Source organism: Aquila chrysaetos, chromosome 7, assembly GCF_900496995.4.
Source record: "Aquila chrysaetos chrysaetos chromosome 7, bAquChr1.4, whole genome shotgun sequence".
Classification (NCBI taxonomy): domain Eukaryota; kingdom Metazoa; phylum Chordata; class Aves; order Accipitriformes; family Accipitridae; genus Aquila; species Aquila chrysaetos.
This window is the reverse complement of record NC_044010.1, coordinates 4,253,182-4,277,292: the sequence shown is the minus strand read 5'-3', so window position 1 is coordinate 4,277,292 and position 24,111 is coordinate 4,253,182. Positions and strand designations below refer to the sequence as shown.

Genomic DNA, 24,111 nt, shown 5'->3' with positions numbered 1-24,111 from the left:
ACATGGGCTGGATGAACAGTCACTTGCCATCTTGTCCTGGGGAAAGGTGGTGGGCTGGAATGTCACTGCAGAACAGCTGAAGTTAGGCAAAGCAATCCCAAGAGATTCCTATACATGTAATTCAAGACTGGAAACTGTCTGCAGACACTGCGGTATTTGGTCTGTATTAGAAATGCGTGGTATGAACAAATGGAGCAACGCTCTCTTTCTCCCTCAAGGCTATCATCCCAATTCCTCATGCAACTCCTCTCCCAGGTGGGAAGAGCTCACCCTCCTTCGCTGGTGTCATTTCACAAACTGCAGTGCAGTAATACCAGGGAAGAAACAAACTGTGAGATGGACTCACTTGCTTTATTTGTTGTTATTTGCTTTGAGACCAAAATTAACTTCTTGTTCATTGTCATTCATTAAGGTGGCAAGAGATGGAGGAACACGGGACTACACAGAGCCAGACGTATGATGGCACACAGCTATCTAGTACAGTTCACAAAGTAAAAAAGGTAGGCAATGTAGTTAGGGGAGTGCAACATCCAGCTTACACTGACTGTGAAAACTTCACCATAAACTTACAAGCCTTTAAGACAAACATCTTGCTTGGAATCACCTGGTCCAACACTTTAAAATTCTTCTTACGAACTAGGAGCCAGGATCCATGTTAGGGTTAGGAAGTTTGTAAGAACAAGAGGTGACCTCTGTCCTTCCTCCTTCCCGTCCTTCAGTTTATCTTCTAGTATAACACAGGAAACAGAGGTGAATAGAGACATGTGGAATAGCACATTTGTCTGTTAATGGGGAAAATGCATGTCATACCAGCCCTTGAAGCAAAATAGTTCCCACCTTGAGGAGCTGTTGGTGTTTGGACAGATGAGTAGACATTAGGGAAAAGGCTATATTAAAATTTGGGCAAGTGGTCAGAAGGCCAAAGATTTTAAACAGTGGCTCAAAGTTGCATAAACACCATGAACACCACAGGAGTCCCTCTGAAGAGCAGAGCGATGCCTGCTCTATCCCACCGTTGTTTAAGTATCCCCTTGGGTCAAGCAGAATATCCTGCCTTTTTGCAAGGAGATTCAGGGAAGGGCAGTGTTGGAAGTTTGCTGAAACCCCACAGTACTGAAAGCAAGTACTGCCCATTGGAGAATGCAGCTTTTGCTCCTGTTGTTTGAATCCTTGGTAGCAAAACAGAGCTATCTTGAGAGACTCCTTGACCATGGTCTGATGCCATGATGCTGATATATGTTTGACACGGCAGGTGATAGGTGTGCATATGGGAGCTCAGCCTGTTGTTGGGAGCAACAGCTCCCTACTTTTTGCCCTATTAGCTGTCTAAACGTTTCCAAATGAAGAGCAAAGCTCTTTAGAAAGGTAAGAGCTGAGCAGGGTCCAGCACAACTGTAGACAGAATTTCTTTTCGTAGTTACCTCTTAGAAGTTGTTCATAAGCCTTCCTGGCTTTTCAGAAACCATGTGTTGAAAAATGGCCCTTGAGTAGTAGGTTAAAAAGCATCTTGAAGAAAAAGGTGAAACTTAACCTTTCCTGCGTGTGCCCATGAGAGGGCAGCACAGACCGGCTGAGCCTCTGCTAAAGGCTGTTAAGAGGCAGGGAGACTAACTCAGGCGTTTATATCCAGCCGTGGAGCAGCTAAAAGTAGAGGAGAAAAGGGCTGGATGGCCCAAAGCACAGCTCCATCCATCGACCACCTGAAACTAAAACCCAGGTACAGCTGGGTACAGGATTGGGTCAAACCCCAGGCGTGTGATAGTCAGGCTTCTCAAGGAAGTTTCCAGTTAGTTACTGCAATTTTAAAAGAGAGTTTCAGAGGAAGAATATTGGACAGTGCCTACAGTTCTGCCAAAGCAATGAGTCGGTGTGAGACATCAACCACACCCTCACCAAGGCAGAGGCTGTCACCCCAGGAGTGCTATAAACCCGCCTAAGGCATGCATGCTATTTATTTCCATCCCAGCTCTCCCAAGCACCGCACCAGCCAACACCCCTCTGCGATTCCCCTTTCCTCCTGCTGCCGAGACTCTTGCGATGCAGCTTTAACTTGACTGTCCTCCCTCTTTCTCTTGGGTGCTCCAGCCCTCTGGCAAGGTAGATGGTGGAGATGCTGAGCTAAATGAGATATATGCTTGCAGCACTTGGCTTACAGCGTGGTGGAAACTGGACAGTAACAGGCAACCGTGTGTAGATGGCAGTGCTCCACTGCCAGCCCGTTACAGTCTTCTAGATCAGAAGCAGCTAATGCAGCGGAGACAAGCAGGATGGCTTTGGGAGGAACGAGGTATCCCCGAACACCCTTCAGTAATGAGCTGGAACAGTTAATGTGAACAAATTTCTTTGGCCCCTTGCAAACAAGCAGTAAAGGTCCCCAAACAAGACCTCTTCTTTCTACCATGCTGTGGCTCGTGACTCACACACAGGATTTTGGAGGAGAGGTTTTTAACCATCAGCAAGAGCAATGCAGTCACTAATTCCGGACAGAACAGCTTGTTCCCAGTCTGTTAGATGAAACTCGACTGAACCACCAGCACCAGAGGACCATCACAGAGCCACGGCCATTTGGGAGCTGGGACCACATCCTAAGAGATATATCAACACTGACATATGCAGTCTCTCAGAGGCCAGAAAGCCCTCAAATTCACAATCACGAGCAATACAGAGACACTTTCTAGCAGACCTTCCCTGGACATTGTCAGCCTTTTAAAGAAGCTATCTAAAACACCAGCAGAAAATTTCCATCTTCTCCAAAGTCTTTTCTCCTGCTATGTATTTTGCAAGATCCCAGGCGATTCTTTGCCTGGGCACAGTGAGATTTCTAGCCTTCCGTGAGCCTTCCCTGTGGTCAGGCTCCTGTTCCGAGTGAGCTGGCCTGCCCTCATCTGACGGTGAGATTCAAGAGGAGGCCACGTCCCATCTACTGACCCTTTTATGCCACCAAGGGTGTTGGCTGGGGAATGCCACTTTTGCAGGGCTTGGCTCCCCTTCCCTGCCAGGAGAAACCTTTGCTGGTGGGAGTGGAGCCAGGGCAGGTCTTGACCTCAGGGCTCCCCCAGGCTCTTCCGTGCTTGTTTTATCTTCTGGTCTCTGCAGGTACAAAAATGTGACCTGTAGGTTGCTGAAAGATCTAGGTGAGATCAGCAGCTCTGATGCAGATATTTTGGTCTGGGTTTTCCTTTGCAGAAATTAGCCTCAGGCCCGTGATGAGGCTATCCTACGAGTTTCCTTCGTAGTCAGCAGAGTAAAAGAGGCATCCTTAGGGGGAGATTTAGAGCCCAAATCTCTCTCAATGTGTACAAGAAGGCACCCTGAGGGTCTCCTTTATTAACAGTAGTAGCAGCCAATAGAGATTAGGCTTTATAAACATCCACTATTTCTCTACGCTTTTGGGTTGAGATCACTGAGGAGGGGAGCCACAGCAGCTGGCCTAATTGTTAGCAGTGGGGTACCGAGATTTAATTTGTTACTGCCTTTACCCACATGTGCGAATTCCACTATGAGCACTAGCCCAAAACTCCCTGGGGAAGCAGTTCCCCGCCTGAATGCAGTTCTTTACCAAACAGAGCAGCTTCCTCCAAGCTGTTTGTCCTTTCTGCTTGCTTGTTTGTCAGAAGGAGAAGAAACGGTCTCTTCCGAAAGGCTGAAAGTACAGATTTTCATGCAATCACGTGATTCCAGTAGCTTGGGCTTTATGCAAACACCCAAAATTGCAAGTCTTACCACCACCAGAATACAGCCATGGTTATAAGCTCATGAATAAAACTACCCTACAAAATTAGAAAAATAAGGTGTATCCCTCTCCTTCCCCAAAATATTAAGAAACCCCAATCCTTGAGAGTGTGCTTTATAGCGCTCTTCTTAGCAATGAAGAGTGCAATGCCATATTCAGGGGTGGATTATGCATTGCCAAATGCAAAATACCAGGTTTACCAGCGTCACAAAGATGCCTGTATCTGGGTTTTCTGTAACGCTCTTCATCAAGGTATCTGAGGGTTTAGAAAGAAGTTACTTACTGCATTCCACATTGTACTAAATATATACATACAGTTCTGCTTTTCAGTCTATATGTTTGCAGGCTTCGCCGGAGTGGCTAGCCCAGCGACTCGGTGGTTTATCCTAACCCACGATAATTAGCCTATGGTTGTTGCTAACGGTATGCCATTTGTCTCCCCACACTCAGCACTGTTTGGTAAACAATTTCAGGGACAGAGCCGCTCTCTCCTGATCTCCCTAGGTGGTGTTCGCTTATTTATTCTCCACGCCCCGCAGTTATTCCCCTCTCTTGAGGTTGAGAGGTATAGAAGTGGCAAAAAAAAGGGCGAAAACATTGCAGAAAGGGGGAGGCAGCTGTAGCAAAAGCCACGACCCGGCTGGGGAGGCAGGAGGCAAGGCTGGCGGGAGGCCAGGCCAGCTGCAAACCCGAGGGGCCCGGCGGATTTCTGTCCCCCACGGCCCCGCGTCCTCGCCCCCCGTGGGGACGCACGGAGACGGGAGAGGAGGCAGCCGTGAGGAATTCCCTTCTCCTCTGGGGAGGATCTGGCTCCCGGCCACGGCACGTGGAGGGCTTGGGCGGCAGGCGCGAGCCTCAAACCCAAATCTGGCCGAGGGAAGGAAGGTCGAACCGCGGAGCGGGAAGCAGCTGTTCGCGGCATTCCCGGGAACGCGGGAGTAAAGCCGGGTGGCAGGAATTGGGGCTGGGGCAGCTGGCGGTGGTGCCCTCAAGGGGAGGTCGCTGACCCAGCCGGTGAGGTGGGGATTCTGCCGGGAAAGGCGACGGCCCCTCCGCTCACGGGCAGCGCCTTCGCAGCGCGCTGCGGCAAGGATGCTCGGCTTCATTCCCGCTGCTGCCGTGCGCTGGAGGGACGATCATCAAAAAAAACCCCGTCCCTGGGACACACAGGCGGTGTGTGCCAAGCTGAACCTGTGCACGGGCTCAGCCAACGCTGCGGCCGCACTGCTGGGGATGTGGGATTTCCTGAGCTCTCGCCCTTAACCGGGAGATCTGATCTTCCCATGCAGTGTTGCAAATGCCGTTAGGAGCCTCCTGTTCGTGGACGGGAGTGGTTCCTTCGTGATGCTGGCACGAGGCGGTCACAGAAATCACTCCTGGGACCTTGCTGCTTTGGCCGTAACCGCCTTTCCTCCCTGTGTGCTCTCTCCCTCTCTCCCTCCCTAATTCTTCCCTCTCACGCACTCTGTCTTAAATCGCTATTTCCATGCTATGAAGAAAGGAAATTCAAAGGATGCAGGAATGTGAAAGGGTATTCTCAGAGGTTAGGAGCAAAGCCAGCTGATTGGAATTACCTACAGCATCTAATCAGCCCTTTTCAGCACCTTTATTCTCTCTTCAGGCATCCTCCAGCATCCCTCCCATGTCTATTTTGAAAAGCCACGGCACACTTTGTGACAGGCATGTTCTTACATTGCCCTGTAACCCACAGAGCACGTTTGCCATAGTCAAGTTATAGATCTCCTGAGAAATTTCCTTTTCCACCTCCATGTGAAAATGGGCCAGGCTGTGGCCTCAGCATCTGACTGTGTCTCCAAATGAAACCCCAAATCGCAGTGTGTCTTCACTCCCAAGCCAGCACTTTGCCTTTCACCCATACACAACAGTATGTGGACCTGTGTCTGGATACACCTGCGGAAAGCATATGCATGTGAGGTGTGTAGATCTGTACGTGTACATATACGTGTGCGTACGTATGGCTCTGTGAGGAGGTGTGTGCACTCGTGGGTCTGTAGCATTGACCAAGTGCAAGAGCTTACACAAATGTCTGGGTCTGGCTATATAGAAGTGTTGGCGTGTTCTCATCTGCAGCACGCCAGCGCAGGCGCAGACCCACAGGGGAGGCTAAAGCAGCTGCAGGCACCCCACTGGAAGTTCCCACCGCACGGTTCGTCAGCCCCATTGCACGCCCTTGCTCAGGCAAGGTCTCTGTAGAAACTCATAGTCTGACCTGATTAACACACACCAAAAAAAGTGCAAACAAACAAAACCCCCATCCCAACTCTCTCCTTCCCAATACCACATTTCTCTCCAGGTTTCACCAAAAATATTCTTACCTGCTAACCCAGATTAACAACGAGCTGTGAGCAGCCAAATGGTGATGGCAGCTTAGGACTGACCACCACCCTCCCCAGCCTTACCCACTCTTCCAGCCCAAACAAGGATCACGCTAACACCTTTTTGCAGCTTCCCGGACAGGGCTACTGAGCAGCAAGAGCTCAGCCGCACCAGTGCTCTCTCTCCCAACAGCCGCTCTCAGTGCTGGTGACTGGTAAGTCTACCAACTTCACTACCAGCTTCCCCTTCCCTCTCTCCTCTTTCCTCATCTTCTTTTTCCAAATTAGCATTTCCACGCTCGCTGCCTCTTCTCTCCTCCCGGGTGGGACGTGGTGGAGCATGCTACCACGGCAGGGCTTGTGCCTAACCACTGCCCCGTGTCTTGCCAGGCTGTGACACTCAGGAGATGCGCTGCTTATCCCCGCCACCAGCTGTTCTCAATCTCCGGCAGCGATGATGGGAGCCTGGTTCCTAAACCCCAGCACACCAGTCAGCACGAAACGCATTGGTCCCCCCAGCACTGCCGAAAGATTGGGCAGGCTTCACCTGGTGCAGGGAGCACAAATAATGGGCAAGCAGCTAAGAGTTATTTAGGTCCAGACAAATCTGCATCCCTACTCTTGAGCAGCCAAGTGACAAATGTCTTGTCCCTGTCTACTAGATCAGGCTGGCTGCAAAGCCTGGGTCTTCTTTTGCTTATCGCTGTCATAACTCATGGAGCTGGAAATGCCAAAAGCACTGTCCTTTCCTCAGGGTGAAATGTGATGAGGATGACATGGGAATGCTGGATCTCTCTTCAGTTGTCTCCAAGTACCAAGGGGATGCACAAAACATCAGAGGTATTGCAGTTCTCACTAATTTCCCACAAGATATTTGCAAAGATGGCTACCAAAGAGATATATATATATATTCTTTTGATGTTCGCTTTTGACTTGTGAAGGGCTCTAAAAACATGTAGTTCCCATCACCCTTCCCAAGCCCGTTATTCCTGTGACTGGTTTTTGCACCAGCAGATGAAGAACACCAAGCACAAGCACTTGCGCTTTTGCCAGAGACTTGCTCCAGTCTCCAGTAACAGGAATCCCGACTTTTGGCAGACTTGTACTGGAATGGGTGAGGGAGAAGAAGGTGAGAGACATTCCTTTTCTGCTGTGCTCCTCAGCCCCTCTCGGTTCATCACAGGCCAATTAATAGATATGTCCCTGCTTGACTTTGCTCAGTCTTAATAAGACTGAATTTGTTAAAAATCTAGAGGGCCCAAGGAAATACAAAAGTCTCCCCACTTTTCATGTTATCCGCAGCGTCTTGCAGAGTAGCCAACACCTACACTTCTGTTTCCAAAAAAATCCCAAGCTAAATAAAATGAAAACGGATCCAACCCAAACCACTGGATTTTCCCCATGCAATGTAATTAAATGAAAACATTAAAATTCATTTACCCTCTTTTTCTAGTCAGTACATTCTTCTTACACTCATGTTCAAACAGCAGTCCAGCAATCCTAATATTTATACTTACATCCTTCCAACTTGCCCATCCTCTTTAAAGTTCAAGTATCTCGTACAAGTGAGTCATTCATCCACCCTTTCGAGAGTATAATAATAGAAATTCTTTAAAGCTTTGTGTTTTCAGCACAACTGCATTCCGATACGATCTAAGAGTCACAGAGACACCCTCTGGTCCCAGGAGGACCGAGGAACAGGTTTGGCTAGAAAAAAAAGTTTTCCTCATGTGATGGGCACCCTACCAATCACGCAGCACTTTCCTCAAGCAACCTGGGCTCTTTAAAGCCCAGCAGAGGTGGGAGAAAGGGACTTTTTTCGGCTTTGCAGGTGGTCAGGATTTCTTCTGGGAAGCATCACGAGAAGTGAGGGGTGAGTGCCTTGCTTCGGTCATCGTCTTCCTCTTAATGAGGCACATGAGCAATAAGTATCTGTTAGGAGAAAAGGAAGCTTTTATGTGTAATGGTTTTTATTTTAGTCCCTGGGCTGTGTTTAGTATGTGGGAGTCTGGTACCTGGGTGAGGTTAACTGCAGAAGATTATTAAGTATTTCATTTTTCCTACCTCAGGCTGTGTCTTCTCTATGGCTGTTTAAATTTGTTTCATATTTTTTCTCCTAAAGACTGGGGAGGAGGGAATGGAAAAATTAAATCTGTTGCAAATATATCTGAGTGTAAAAAAAAGAAAAATTATTGCCGAGAAAGATGAATCCTGTAATTCCCCCTCACTTGTGAAACTGGGAAAGGAAAAAAAAAAACCCCGTGTTTTGGCTGTGCTGAACTAATGAGGGAGAGAGGAAAAACCTACCTCCCAGCTCTATTTCCGAGGTAATTATGCTTGATGATGATTTACCAGCCACTCCGCTGTTCACACAGGCTTCATTTCATAGCAATCTCTCTCGAAAGGAAACTTAATTAGTCTCTGACCCCTGCTTGATGCTGAGCTTTGTTTTTGCTTTATTTTTCTCCCCTGGTAGCATGAAATAACCGGCTGTGTCTTCCTTTTCTGAGTGTGGTTGACTCCTGGAGCACAAGCTGTTCTCTGTCGGAGGCGGCTGCATTTTGGGGCAGGTGGAGCGATGGGGGAAGTCCAGCGGGGCAGGAGGACTGTGTGGTTTTGTGTGCGCTGGAGGTGTTTGCTTTAAAATAAGTAAACAACGAATTGACACTTGTAAAGCGTTTGGCTGCTTAGAGCAGAGTCCAAGCAACTCATCGATAACATATTTAATTGCATCCTCTTAAAACTCTGAAGATGTCCCAAGCACTTGGAAACTACCTTCTGTTTAAGCCCCTTAGGGTCTAAATTTTCTGCTAACCAATTGAGAAAAAAAAAAAAAAGTAGGTTTATTGCTGTCTGGCCCCTCAAACTTTCATGCATCAGAGCCCGCAGCAGGTCAGGGTGCAGGCAGGTCTATGGCTCGCGGAGGCTTCCCACGGCACCGGCACCGGCACCGGCACCGGCACCGGCGCCTCCGGCAGCGGTTCCACCCCAGTGGCTTCCCTCCGTCAGCGCCCCAGCCCCAGGCTGGGCACCTCGCTCCTGCCTGTAGAGACGTGATCTCCAACCAGGACCAGGGGAGCACGAGGTGTGGAGCCCGGGCTTCTGCACCGGAGGGGGTACGAGTAAAAACCAGGTTTCTGCCGTTGAAGGGCTGGGTTTGTTTAGTTGCGCTCGAGCGGCGCGGAGCCCTTCGGCCAAGGTGTGTGGAGCCCATGAGTAATAAAAAAAATGCGTCCCTTGTCTCTGCCTTCTTACGCCGTGAGAGTGCAATGACCTGCACGGGGATGCTGAAGGAAAGGGGGTTAGTAAGGGGTGAGGTGAAGCCCCGCTGCCATGGTGAGAGACCTCCAAGAGCGGGGTGTAGAAACAAATGATGCTCACAGGGGTGTTTTTGGATATCCCTTGGTCACAGTGCCGTGACTCCACCACGACATCTGGCACGAAATGCGAGGCAATCAAAATGCGACCCGCTTCTGCATGGGGCGATGCCAAACCAATTCTTATTCATTGGCTTTTTTGGCTAGAGATGGAGTAGGACCAGACTAAGCAGGGGGCATTCATCTGTCAGGCTACTGAAATCCTGTCCCAATCTATAGAAAGAGGGGGTGTGGAGATTTCAGAAGACCAACCAGCCCAATGTGTGTGAGGGATGCACAACCGAGACTGAATCCTGCTTGACTCCAGGAACTGCTGCCAGCAGGGCTTCCTTTGAAAGCCTCCATGGGGTTGTCACCTAAAATACAAGGGCAGAAGCCAGCCTCTGCGGAAAGGAGCTTCGTTTTCGGCTCCCACAGTTGTGCTGCAGGTCTCGTAGAGTCCCTGTGAGTAGAGCAAGGGAGGACAGGTCAAGAAAGCTCCAAGGGCATGGAAATAACAGATCCGTCTGCAACTTGTGGAGGAATAAAGGGAGGCAGCGCTACCACTGCTCTTGGGCACTGACAGGCTCCCCATGAGTGTCAGGAGTGTTTTGGGGGTGTGAGGGGGGAGAAGTTGCAGTCTGGGTTGTGACCAGGGCATAAAGAAGAGGAAGAAAGATGTGCTTCAGGAGGGGCATAGGTTTTTGTAGTACAACGGGAGCAACAGACACCTTTCCAAAGCTGCTTGGAGCACAGAGCAAAGTCTGTGGTAGTGATAATTGAGTACCTGGGACCTAGATGGGTCACGGGTAAATTGCAAGGTGCCCGGGATGTGCTGAGGAACACCAGGTCCATCCAAGCTCAAGGCTGAAATCCCAGGACCTGGCCACCCTCTCGTGTGGAGATTTTGGATAACGGTTGCAGCTGAAGCTCCGGTTTCCTCAGGGGTTTCCCTGAAGCCCCAGGAAACTGTATTTGGGTCATAAAACTAATCTTAACCAGCCCGCAAAGAAGGCTCCTCTGCCTCCAAACTGATTTGTGTCCGCAGGCAGGAGCTGCTGGCGTCTGTCTCTCTGGGGGCTGGGAAGAAGAACCCGAGGGCGGTTGTGAGTCATACCTGCATGCAGCTTGCCTCGGGCAAGCCGGCCAAGGTTTGCCTCATGCCTCCGTAGTCATGCACTTGCGCCAAGTGCTGTGCAAGCTGTTCTTGCTTAACCCAGCTTACCTCTGGGGCGTGAGGAGCAGGCAGAAGGTGGAAAGCCCCAGATCCCCCCCCCGGCTTCTCCTCTGGGGTGTGTTGGAGGGTCAGGTCTCCAGATGGCTAGCTGTCGTCATGGCCTTGGAGCACCTCCCCAGTGTCTCAGCTGTGGTGCCGGTACTAGACCCTTTACAATGGAGAAGGAGCCAGACAAGGGGTTGCCACATGCGGCACAAGGGAACAAAGCGGACACCGAGAAACGGATTCCTTGGAGGCAGAGGGAGAATTCATATGGCAACATCATTACAGTGTTTATTTTTAGGTCTACAGTAAAGGCTCTTCCTTCGCTTTTCCTCTTCCCGGTCTCTCTGCTTCCCTCCGCCCCGCAATCCCATTGGACTTACGTAGGGTACTGGAAAGCCTTAGGTTGCGTAGAAGCTTGCCACTCTCCAGTTGATATCTGTGTGGTGGCGACCGTGTCCAGCTTTCCTCCCAGCTACAGTAGCCTAGGAGATGGGCTTGCTGCAGGAGAAGAGGTTTGCTTGCTTGGACTGCCGTGACTGCAGTAAGACCTGCCTAAGGAGAGGCAAGAGCGAGGCAGGTCCTGCCTGCCAGGGAGGAGAAGAAAGCCAGCTTGTGGGGAGGCAAGCACGTGGGCTGGGTGGGCAGCCCACGTACGAGGTGTGAGTGCTGTCGTTACACTGCAGGGGGGTCTGTAGGAAAGAAAGGGAGGGAGAAAGAGATTCCTGCAATGTAAAGAAAAGGGTTGCGACTTTGTTAATCGCACTTGGTATGATCTGTCATGCTAGCCACATGGCACACTCAGCACTGCTATCTACATGGTAGCTGGAGCAGACCTGCTTTTCCGTGTAGCAGTCAGAGTTCATGTGCCTGCATTTGAGCAGGGAAGATTTCCTTGCTTTTTGGACTGCCCCCTGACTTGTGATGTCTCTTAGATGGCAATAACTAAAGGCTTTTCGAAAATCTCTGGAGTTTGCAGCACAAAGATCCATGAGCCAGGCAGTGGTCTCTCCAGCTTTCAGATGAGTAGAAGACCAGCGTCTGTCTCAGATTTGGCAGACTCTGTAGCGTTGTATTGTAGACCACATGTGGCCAAACATTGCCCAGACCCAGATTTGACCTGCAAGAGAGTTTTATGTGGCCCCCCTGGGCATCCTGGCTGGTCAACAAGTTTGGCAGGGACAGAGCTTCAGGTTGACCTCATGAGCTTGCCATTTTCCAATACAGAGCCATACAGCTTCAGGTATAAATAAAAATATGGGAATAAAAATGGCTTCTCACCTTGGATATAATGACCATCCCCACTCACGCTCTCATGAGAAAATACTTACGTGCTCTGCTGCTGGTATAATGGTGAAAACACTGGAGATCGCTCCATGCCTAACCCTCAAACCACTGCAGAAAGGGTGATAGGAAATTCTGGGTTTCCTCTGTCATTGTTGGAAGTCCTGCCTACCCTAAAAGGGCAGCTGCTGGGGAGGCTGAAGGTGGCATTGTTAGAGAGGTCCCACAATGCTCTGTTCCTCAGGAAACTCCCCTTCCTTGACAGCTGTGTCTGCTCTTATTTTCCAACAGCTTCTTTGAAGAATCCCTGAGTCAGCAACCCCGGCAAGAGAAGGCACTAGCGCAGGTACTCTGGCAGAAGAGGGGTGTTCGAGCTGCTTTTCCTGTTGTCTGCTCAAGTTGGACCCACTTCAGCCCTTCTTTCATGGCTTATATTTTCTTAACCACCTGGCAAATGCAGCTGTCTTAGGGTTGGGGGTTTTTTCCCTCCCCCTCTCCATGCACACATGCGCTCCGTCCCTTTGAAAGAAGGACTTGGTTGGCGCTGGCATCTGGGCTTGTTTCTCCAAGAGGTCTCCTACCTCTGACTACTGCCTTTATGCCGCTCTCTCTGGAAGGGGGTGAATTTGATGCAGGGTGCCTGGCCCCAGCCTGCAGGATATTGTGCTCTCAGGAATTTGGTGGGAATGCTATCTGGCCCGGCTCCCATGAGCCAGCTGCAGCCTGAGCTGCTCTCTCCCTCTCTCGCACCTGACCGGGAACTGGGGTCCCAGATCCAGTTCTCGGCATGGGTGGGAGACGGGGCTGCCCTTAGCAAGGTGCTGCCAAGCCACGTGCCATGGGTATGTGTGTGGGATACAGCTAAAGCGCCGTGGTTGCCAGTTCGGTCCCGTGGCAGTGCTGGCCAAAATAAAACAGCCAGTGGGGTGGATAGCATACCCTGGGGTAGAGCTGGCTCCTTTGGAAGAGGAGCGAGGTGAGGGCACCGAACTTCTCCCCTGTCCATCTGGGTGTAGCTGGTGTTTCTAGCCAGCTGGAAATACAACACCATGAGCTGAGGTTTGCATGGGTGCTGTTGCGATGGTGAAAACCCTACCCGAAAGGGAGCCAAAGACACTGACTGCCCCAGAGTGGTCCCGATCTTCTGTAGCTCAAGTATCAGGGGGAGTTTAAGTTACCAGCGTCACACCTGGGGAAGTTTTCCTCTGCAATGACTATGAAGCAAGGGGTGGGAGGTGTACAGTCAGGCTGGCAGGTTCCATCTATCCTTCCCCTCGGGGATAGTTTCTATTTCTGAGTGAAGCCTACTGTACTGGTCTAACTAAAGACTGTCTTTGGTTTTTCCCAGGTTGCATGAAGAATTAAAGATGGCAAAAAGTGGTGATGGCATACGCATCTTGCAGGGTCTATTAGTCTTTGGAAATGTGGTCATTGGGGTAAGTGAAGTGGGACAAGTATGGGTGGAGGCTTCCTTCCAGTATGATGCTTCTTAAAACAGCAGCTCCCAGCCATGAAATCCCTCTTCACTTGTGAAGTCCACACATAAATAAACCAGTAAAGCATGGGAGGAGGGGTAAAGAAGAGCTGTGCTAGCTGATCAGTTGGGTGGGGAGAGGACATCAGGGGCTGATCCACAAGACCCTATGAGAATGAGTTCTAGGGGAAGAGCCCTTGCTGCTGACCAACACCTTTCCAGCCACCTCCCTCCATGGGAAAGGTTCTGTTAATTCTTTCTTAACATTCTCAAGTCCTAAGCCTGACCTCTCAGGTCTAGGCTGGGTGAGTTTTGCCTGAAATTCTTCTGTGAAGGCACAATACAAGAGATTGTAGAGTTGGGCAGAGGAGGAGTTAAGTAGCCCCTGTTTGGCAGAAAGTTGAATGAAAAGAAAGCAGTCTCTGTCTTTTTCTGTCTCTGCTATTTCTTTGGGAAAGCTCAATCTAATGGATTTCCCGAACTTGCCCTTCTCAGATGTGCGGCATTGCCCTGACAGCAGAGTGCATCTTCTTTGTGTCCGATCCCCATGGTCTCTACCCTCTGCTGGAAGCCACAGAAAACGATGACATCTATGCTGCTGCCTGGATTGGCATCTTTGTTGGCTTTGCACTCTTTGCTCTGTCTATCCTTGGTATCGTCGGAGTCATTAAGTCCAACAGGACCTTGCTGCTGGTGGTAAGTGTAGCAAAGTTAGCCTACCTAGTGCTGCCAAACTGAAAAAAACGCCGCCTTAGTTTCCCTGCTCACCTTGGTAATCACCCACTCAGCAAAGACAGCTTTTATTAGTGACAAGGAGCCAAAGGTTCTTCTTGATCATGGCTGTGGTGTCCCACAAGGTAACTCCTCTGAGGACACATGCATGAGAAGCTCCCGAACCAGGCTGAGGGAATTAATGGTAATAGCCACAATGGAGATTTAAGCTGACTACCTTGACCCTGACCTTGAAGCAATGAAGAAGCATTTGTGCAATCAGATGTAGCTGGGATGTGGTTTAGATCCTCGTTTCTCCCCACCCCTTACTGCCTTTCAGCTGTCATATACCATTCAGTTTAGAGGCTGATAAGTAATGACTTCTGTACAAGGCATTAGTATGTGTTAGTATACCAAATATGGGTGCAACTGAGAACATTAGACATCAGCAAGCAGGCAGAAATTACAGGGGTGGGAACGGAGAGCTTTGGATAAGCAAAGGACAATATTAAGACGTGAACAAATCTCTGTACAATTTCTACTTAGTCCTTTAGGTTGGCAGTGGCAAGACTTAATCGGTGCTTGCATTAACGAAGGGTAGAGCCAAAACTCTGTAATCATCTCTCTCTTGGATTCATATAGGATGGCAGGGTGTCTGTTTTAAACAAGAGGCACTTAGAGATCTGAACTCTTGTGCCAGGGAATTCACCGGCAAAGAGCTGATGGAAGAGAATTCCCTTAACTCTGAATTTTAGTGTCTTGGCTGAAACCCAAGGCTGTGGTATAGGAGAGAAGAGAGGGTACGAGGGGCAGAAGCTGGGGTAAGAAGAAAACAAATGCCCTGAATCTGAGAAGAACATTATAAAATGTGGGAGGAGAAATAGAGGCACAAGAACTGCAAAGGGAATATGGGAAAGGTTAAAGGGGTTGTGCTGAGAAGGGAAGAGAAACAGTGAAATAGACTATGAGAGGTGATCCTCAGGATCTGTTTTCATGAAGGATCTTTGCTCACAAAGTAGGAGTGTTGAGGAAATCTGACGATGCAAAATCAGGAGGATCTGAATGACACTCTTAATTGCACCTTCTGTTTCCCCAAAGTACAAGCTCTCCTGCTAGGAGTGAACAGCCTCTTGCTGAAAAGCTTATAGCTGGCAAATGGAAGTGGAAGGAGAAGACGTGGAACAAGCATGAGTTGCCAATGAGATGCAATAAAGAAAAGGGCAAATGTTATTCTAAGCCATATCAGGCAAAGTATTTTCCATAGAGGCAGGGTGGTATTAATGCCCCGAGGTTCCGATGAAATCTCGTCTGTGAGATGGAGAACAATTCCAGTCATACACCTTCAAGAAAGCAGATTGCAAACCGAAACAAGCGCAGGGAAGGGCTACGTGAATGTTCAGGTGCATGGAGAAGACTGAGGAGACTAGGATAGCCTGGCCTCCTTTGCCTTGAGCAGGGTTTCAGGCTTAATCTTGAAAGAACTGCTTAACTCTTTCTCCAAGAGCTAACTAACTCTGCTGTCTGTCTCCCACAGTATATTATTCTGATGCTGATCACTTATGCATTTGAAATGGCTTCTTGTATCACAGCAGCGACTCAGCGAGACTTTGTGAGTATTTCTTTCCTCATATATTCTTGCGACCGTGCTGGGAAATGTTGCAGTTCTAGAGCACACAGCAGTCCTGTTCAGTGCAGTAAATGTCCTGTGTGGTGGTACAGTATAAGCTCAAAGGACTACTGCTGAGTTAGACTAAGACCCCACAAGGAAAGTCTCCAACGTCATTATTCTAATCAGGAAATAACTTTGTTCTTTTTAACACAGTTTTGTTATTTTAAAATTTTAAAATGTTTACAATCTTGTAGTTAAGGAACTAACAGTGTGGGTTAGCTGAATCATCAATACAATGTTTAGTCGTTCGGCTACAGACTGATTAATCTACCACACATGCAGAAGACAAATCTTCAGCATTGCCCAGGCAGTGTTACTAGTGAGGGAAAGATTACGTAGGTTATTAGAGACACTGGTAGGGAGGGAAATTACTTCTGGTGCTTTAGTTCCAAGCAACGTATTAAATGTAACACATAGCTTCTACACATCTCCTGTGATCTGACATCTGGTAGAGCCTGCTTAAGAGTCGTGCTCAAGATCTGCATCTTTTTTGCTCCTGCTCCTCAAATCCTGCTCTTTATTCTCCTGTGTGTAAAACTGGGGGAGAAGCAGCATTCCTGTTCTCCAGCAGGACACTGAAACCAGCAAACAAACCCGCCCCAAATAACCCTATATTTGCTTTACACGGCCACTTATTTACATAGTTCCTGCATTCTTCTCTGGTTTTTTTTCCCTGTAGCTCACTCCAAATCTCTTCCTGAAGCAAATGCTGGAGAGGTATAACAAGTCAGACACAGACAATAACAACGACAAATGGATGGCTGAAGGGGTCACAAAGACATGGGATGAACTCATGCTTCAGGTAATAATAACACTGAAAACTCTCACTAATTACTAAATGCTCTGCAGCCCTGGAATTTCAAGTCCTCCTTGCGGCCACTCGGTAATAAAGAGGACGGCATCTGCCTTGAACCTTAGAGAAAGTCCTACCACACTCCCTGTTTTGCTCGTTTATCAGATGGCAGGCTGTCAAAGGCAGGCACTTCAAAAAATCTCTCCCATAAATCTGTGGTTAATGCCTAACCAGCCATGTGCGGTGTCCAGCTGCGCGCGGGGCTGTGGCCCGGGCCCGTAAAGACCGTTCCCTTCTCTTGCTCCGCAGAAGCACTGTTGCGGCGTGCGGGGCCCCTCCGACTGGCAGGAGTACGCGTCCGCCTTCCGCTCCAGGCACAAAGACGCCGACTTCCCTTGGCCGCGCAATTGCTGTGTCATGGATGCCCAAGGGTCTCCCGTCAACCTCGACGCCTGCAAGCTTGGGGTCCCCGGCTACTATAACAGCAACGTAAGACCCTCTCCACTTTTTCCGGTTAACGTATGTTGGTCAAAAGCACCTTGCTGGAAGGGAAGGAAACAATGAATAGCCTTCCTCCTCCACTGTAAGGTACAGGTGCTCAAAAGCTTTCTGGAGGAGAAGCGAAGCCTGTAGGGTCCTGGCCGTGTTGCTGAACACAGGGTGGGTTGTAATAAAGACTTTCCTGATGGAGAGACAACTATTAAGAAAACTCTCCCAATGCCACCAGTAAGAAGTGACATCTCCAACATGTAGATGGACAGTAGCTAAATCAAACTTAGCCCAAAGATGAGTGCATACGATATGAGTGAGCAAGTCAGCAGTTCTCCTCCTCAAGGTAGAATTTTTCAATAGACGAGCTTGTGCTAGTCAAACAGATTGCTGGGTCATGAGCATCAACTTCTGCACTAGCAAGCATTTCTAGAAGGCATTCAAGCTTCCAAATTTGCCTGCAGCTTCCTGATTCTGGAGGTCAACTCTGTGTTGGCCTGTGTTTGGTTATATATGTACACTTGGCAAGTGGATGGCACAGGAATTTGTCCTGGAAGTGTCTGAGATGGCTCTACTTTGTATTTGGAGCTAGAAACAGGTAGGCTATCTGCAAGCTGTCAATAAGCAGTGTAGCTCTGGCTCGTCTTCTTGAGACCCTGTGAGGTACCCAAATTGCAACAGGAGAGGAGCATGCCACCTCAGTCTCTCTCAGAGGTAGATAAGCTTGTTGCCTTGTGGTACAAGCTCAAAGCTGGTGTTGATTCATTCACGGTTGTCTTACAGGGTTGTTATGATGCTATTTCTGGGCCAATGAACACACAAGCCTGGGGTGTTGCCTGGTTTGGTTTTGCCATCCTCTGCTGGACTGTGAGTACTTAATTGCCTCTATTTCCTCTTCTCTTTTCTTGCTATTCCACACTCAGTTGGGTGGAGGTGGATGACAGGACTGACGCATTTGAAATGTCTGTAGATTATAGTTATTCGTTTGTCACCAATCTGCCTGTAGCCTGTTCCACTAACAGGGCTACATTTACAAGTTTCCCTCCATTCTGGCTTCCACAGGTAAGGAGCTAGATGGCTTTCCAGCCTGCTGTGGCCTGCTGCCATCTCAGCAATACGACACAGCAAACACAGCTTGCAGATACTTGTTTGTGAAGGGTATTGGATCATCAAAACAGTAATCATGACAGATAATTCAGTTTCTAGTTCAAAGACTTTGTATGAGTGTTCTAAGTACTCAGGGTTCAGCAGCTTCATGGCAGATAATCCCCAGCAAGCTGAGTGATCCATTCAAATAGTTACGGCTGCACATATCTTCTTTCTTCACTGTGAAGCTTCTGTGCAGATAAAAAGCTTTAAGCTTCCTCTGCCTGAACGGACTTTGCTCATCGAGAATTTCTGTTACTCCCTCCTACCAGTAGGACTAATTGGGGCTGGGGGAGAGGTGGGGAGAAGGAAACGGGGAGCGGAGAAACTCAGTAGTTTTGTCGTTTCAGTTCTGCGTCCTCCTTGGTACCATGTTCTACTGGAGCAGAATTGAATACTGAAGCCCCAGCGTCCTCAGCGCTGTCCTGAAGCACCGTGTGAAACTGCATTTGTTCATCGCCTGCTCCATTCTCCTTGTGCCACGGAGGATTTGAAGTTTTCCCACTACCTCTCCCATATATACTTTTGCCCCTCCAAAAACTTGACACACAGAGCTGATGACTCCAGGAAAGAATTTTCTTGTCCCTTCTTTGCCCCTTGTTCTGCAGCCTTAATGCCTCCTGGCTGAGGCACAATCCTTCTTTCGCTGTGCAAGAAATCCTTGGAGCATAAGATAAGAAGTGCTCTGATTTGTTTTGTGATGACATCAGAAAGGAGAATGTCCATATACGCTTGCTCCAGAAAAATCTCTTTCTAAAACTAGGTTGAATGTAAATCATAATGCCAAAGGCTCCAGCAAGGGCTATGTGAGCAAAACTGTAACCTCCTGTGACCAATAAAGACGGATGCTACAAGGGAGAAGACTGCAGACCTCTCTAATATATTTTATTGTTCAAGTTCTGTTCCTGGTCTCTCTTACCCCTTGCCTTAGAATAAGGAAGATTCTTTAGGAGTTTAAGTGTGTCAGCAGTAAAGACATGTTGCAGATAAAAAGTCTGTTGCTAGTCAAGCCCAATAAAAGGCTAGCTCACTCCTCAGCAATATGCTGCCTATATTCAAGCCTACCTCCTGTCACTGATGAAACTACTGCATGTGCTCCTGCCTTCAGAAGTGCCAGTCCAGGAAAAGCTCCACTTGCTAACAAGCGACTCCTTCAAAAAGCTGTTATGTACTTCACACAAGATTTCACACATTGAAGGGCTAGAATTTGTGCAGAATACGAGGGGTCCTACGCTGTAGTTGGCTTTGCAAAAGTGGCTGTCCCGCGCCCTTAATTTCCATGCTTCTTGCTTCAGCTCCCTGCATGTATATGGTCACATCCCTTGTGTACTTCCCCTTCCACATCCCTCGATCAGGTAGGACAAAAGGCAAATAATGGCAACGAGTAACTCTTGTGAAAAATGCAAGCAAGGAGCTAACTGAACCAAATTCAGTCCTTGCATCAGCAGTTACATTACTCACTCAGTTCAATAGAGGCTGTTTACTTTGGCCCAGACTGATCTGGTGTCTTTCCTAGTAAAGACCGGTAGTTACATATGTCGTGTGAAATATGCTCCTGTATAGAGCATTTTAAGGTGAAGCCTCTTCCTAAGGTGTACTGCTTCAGGTCCTGACACTTGCCAGCTGCCTTGATTCTTCGTTTTTGTATATTCACCAAAACACTAATTAAAAAGAAGCGGAAGTGAAACGTTTTTTCTTGTTCAAGATTGTGTGTTTGCGAAGGGGAAGTGATAAAGGTCTGTCTCTGGGACATCTGGGGCAGTGCGAAGGCAGGCTTTAAAGTCCTGTAACTCCATCCTGAAGATCAGAGTGCAAAGCACCATGATGCACGGTGCTACAGAAACTCTGTAGCTGATAGTCTCTTGCTGGGGTGCTGGGGGAGAGAAAGAAGCAGCTATGAGGGCAAATAGCTTGAGGAAGAAATGGGTCCCTGCAACACAGAGGGGTTTTCTGTATGAGTGTGCTTTCAGAAAGGAAAAACCCCACAGATCAGCCACTCCACTGGTGCAGTGGGGTGGTGACTGTCTTGGAGACACTGGACTTTTCCATAAGGAAAAGCCCTTTTCCATAAGGAAACTAGTCTTTAGCACTTTTTTGTGAGACTCAAGGCATGGATAGACCATGCAGACCGTGTATGTCAGTGGTCTGGGTTTGTTTTGATGGGGGGGGGGGGGGGGGTGTATGTTGCTGAAAGCTACAGTAATACCTAAATCTGAAGAAATTTAAAGATAATCAGTGTCTGCCTAAGTTAGGCAGCAATAGCAAAGACTGGGTTCTCTGCTACTTATCATGAACTGCAAATCCCTGCCAACTGCAACAGCAGAGAGGAGAGAAATGGGGGAGTAAGGACTGTGCAGTCACACAGCCTCTGTCCCTGCTCAGCCAAACCCCTCCAAATACTCCTCAGTCATGGCAGCCTTTGTGGATAGCTGCACTCCTGCGTAAAGGTGTTTTGCTCGGGTTATTTCTAAAACTCAAGTAGCTCTGCAAATGGGTGAAACAATTGGCGATGGGACTTTCTAGAGACTAGCAAGGTCTTCTGCATATGGATGTGGCTGGAGATATGGCCTGGAGAAAACTTTAGGACCACAGAAGCAGGTAATTTCAAATATTATTTTCCTCCTCTGGTCTTTTGCTTCAGACCCAGAGGTCTCTTCTTTCCTGCTACATCTAAATGTGGTGTGACTGTAGCACTGTGCTCAATACAGAGGAAATGCTGCAGGATTTTGCAGGAGAAAAGGAACCGAGACTACTCAGAATAGACTATTGAAGTATTCAACTGCTCCAACCAGTTGTAAGTGATACCATTGACCTATTGCATAAACAGCAGCTTAGCTGATTAAGTTTGGGTTCTTCAAATTTGCTTTCTGCTTCTTAAGCCTTTCCCTCACATTGCACTTTATGACTTACGTTTTAAAAAAATAAAAGCTGTGATGAACAAGTGACCTGGGCAATGGTGGATCTGTGCAGAAGTGCCTAGCATGCCACAATGCAACCAGAAAAACACAGCTTTATCCGCCTGAACTGAGGAGGAAAAAGAAGACTGGACTGATGGCAGAATGATGTTGAGCACGCTCGTGAAAAATCCTGCACAGCTTTTTCTGGTTTTTCAGCTTCTGAAGGTTGATTCCAATCTCTGCAAGTTCCCTACCTGGGATGCCAGGGGAGGGTGAGGAAGGGATGGAGTCCATGATAGGAATGGTGGTGAACTGGTTTACATGTTGGCTGAGGCTCGTAAAGAAATCCTGGTCATTCTCAGCTGTTTGGATTGCTGTCTGAAGGTATGGATGTATGTGGTCTTCAGAGCAGTCAATATGCATATGTGCATGAAAACTGCTGGACTAAGGCAGGATGAAGCAAAAAATTCTCCAGGTGGAAGCTGTGTGGTTTGTTTGCAGATTTGCTCTGTGTATTTCTTCTCTGCAGGTGTGAATATTCACAGTTCTCTCCTGGCAAAAAAAGCATGTTTCAATTCTCCCATGGAGCTACCAACTATATTTTTAGATTATTAATTTATTGTAATATTCCCAGCTCTGAGAAATCAGAGTCTCACTGAGAAACATCTTCTGTTCATACTTGACAGAGCAGCGTGGCCTCCAAGCCAACAAGAATCCCAAATCCTCAGCTGCTCCCCTCCCATACACACACAAACATAACCTGATGTTTTTCACACTGTTGAATGTTTGTGGCCGGCAATACTGAAGGTCTCCGTTCCTTCAGGCAATGGGGCAATGTGGGGCTGCCTTTGTGTATTTTGTGCCTTGCCCCCATTTTTCCAACAGGCTTTCCTACCCCTTCCTCCTTTCCCCTCGCTGCTTCTTCTGCTGCACGAGATCTCTTTGCACAGGCCCTGTTTCTCCTTCCCTTGCTGGTTCATATGCGACATACAATGCCCACTACGTGCCGTGCTTGCATCTGGCTACCCACCTCATTGCGAAAACCAGCAACCAGGCTGTCGGTGGCATTTGGTATCCTCTGACTCAGATGATTTATTCCCCATTCTGCTCACTGCCCTGGCATCTTAGTTTTTCGCATTCCTTACGACAGGGACTTGTGCCAAGCAAATGTTCATCGGGACCAAGTCTGACTTAAAACTAGCTCATAAATGAAGCCTCCTTCTCCCACTCCTTGGCAGCCCTGCCCTCTTTGGCAACTGGGGAAAGCCTCTGCAACGTGTGGTATGCTGGGAACCTCCTGCAAGAACTCTCCCTGTAATCCCAGGCATCTATCTTTAGGGGATCCTGCTGCATGAGGAGTGGAGGATGACTGCTGAGGGTTTATCCTCAACAGGAAAAAAAGGTGAGGGCGTTTCTGACTATGTTAGCTTGCACGCGAGGTGAAATTCCAGCATAGGCAAGGTCATCTGCAGTGTTTGCACGCTCACTAGTTGAGATAAACTCTGCAAGAGAGCTAAGTGATGAGCGGTGAGCTGCTCTGGCTACTCAGGGCTGGTACTGACTGAGTGAATGCAGGACTGAAAACCTTCCCTCTCTATTTTTTCCGAGGCAACACTCACCTTTAGCAGGGTATGTAGCTGGCACAGAGGCTGGAGAAGGTAAAGGCAAGCTACTTCAAAATAATCCCTGAAAATAACCAGCCTAGTCTCTTTACATCTCTCTTCTGCCTCCACTATCTGACCCTCGATGTTTAAAGCAAATTATCTCACAATACAAATAAAGGTGAGTAAAGCAGTTTGTGAGCACCTATTTTTTTCTGACCTAAACTTCTTCCTGACTCTTGTGAAGCAGGAGGGAAAGAAGTAGTTACCTGATATTTTTCAGACTGATTCAGCTCTATCTCATGGCTGGTTTTTTGGTTTTTTTCTTTTTCCTTTTCAGGTTTTACTTATCTGGAAACTTTCCCTGTTTAATAATCATCATTCTCCTTTCTCCAGCTCTGGTCATGCCCATGTTCCTGTTCCTCGTGGTTCATTCTTAAGCAGCTACTAAGTTTTCTTTGAAGTCATTTTCTCTCACTGAATTCGAATATTTCCTGGTCTTTTCAGATAAGGGATTTAAATGATAGAGACATAGGTGCTCCCTGTAGCTATGGGAGAAAACAGGTCCTGTTTTAAGATATATCTGGACCCAAATTGCACCACATAATTGCTATTAATTTTCTAGGTTTACAAAATGTAGTTCATCTTGCACTGCAGTTTGCAAATAAGACATGAGGAAATAGCTACGCTTTTTTATTATGGAGTGAACCAAATGTTCTTGTTTTAACCCTCATGCTCTAGCTAACTTTTGGGGGCATCAGGACTTGGCCAGGTCTGAGCTTCGCAGCTCTCATTCATTTCTAATCCTTAACCCTGAGCCTGTTCACCCTTTACCTTTGTGGCGAGACATGTTCTTTGAAAAGTTTATCCTGCTTAGACGGAAAATGAACTGAGACATCTCACTGCCTTTCTCCATCTTGGCCATTATGACCCTGTTCTTTCTGCTGTTGCTGATGCCTTGTGCCAGCTTGGCCTAAGTCTGCCCCACTGGACTAAATTTCCTTCCATGCACTGCCTGCCTTCCCTTTGCTGCCGGTTGACCTTTAGTTCCATCCAGTGGGATTCCAGCTAGACACCTCCTGTGTCCCACAGCTGCTGGACTCCTGTGTTGCAAGGAGGATGCATGAGACACTGGTATCAAGTGCTCTTTGGCACGGGGTTAGATTGTTTCCTGATTAACAGCCAGTTTGGGAACTTGCTTAATCCTGGGTTTGGCTTAGCTGAAAGTATCCAAGGTGTTACAGCTGGTGCTTCCAATACAACCTACCCAGATGTTTGTCCTGAGTCAGACTTTCAAACTCGTAGTGATGGGAAAGCAGGCAAAAGGAATTGGCTGAAATTGTGTTCAAGCACTTCCATATGTTTAAGCACCCCAGTTTAGGGCACAGTGCTGAGACGAGTAT

The 24,111-nt window shown here is 48.1% G+C and overlaps 1 protein-coding gene across 1 annotated transcript; it reads left to right on the top strand.

Moving 5' to 3' along the window:
• Nucleotides 1-7,809: 7,809 nt before the first annotated feature.
• UPK1B (uroplakin 1B) lies at nt 7,810-19,897 on the top strand. The gene is made up of 9 exons (XM_030021063.1): nt 7,810-7,942; nt 12,220-12,274; nt 13,277-13,364; nt 13,898-14,098; nt 15,648-15,722; nt 16,462-16,584; nt 16,885-17,064; nt 17,848-17,931; nt 18,561-19,897. Exons 3-9 carry the CDS (start codon nt 13,296-13,298, stop codon nt 18,609-18,611), a joined length of 783 nt encoding a protein of 260 aa, XP_029876923.1. The 5' UTR covers nt 7,810-7,942; nt 12,220-12,274; nt 13,277-13,295; the 3' UTR covers nt 18,612-19,897.
• The last annotated feature ends 4,214 nt before the right edge of the window (nt 19,898-24,111 follow it).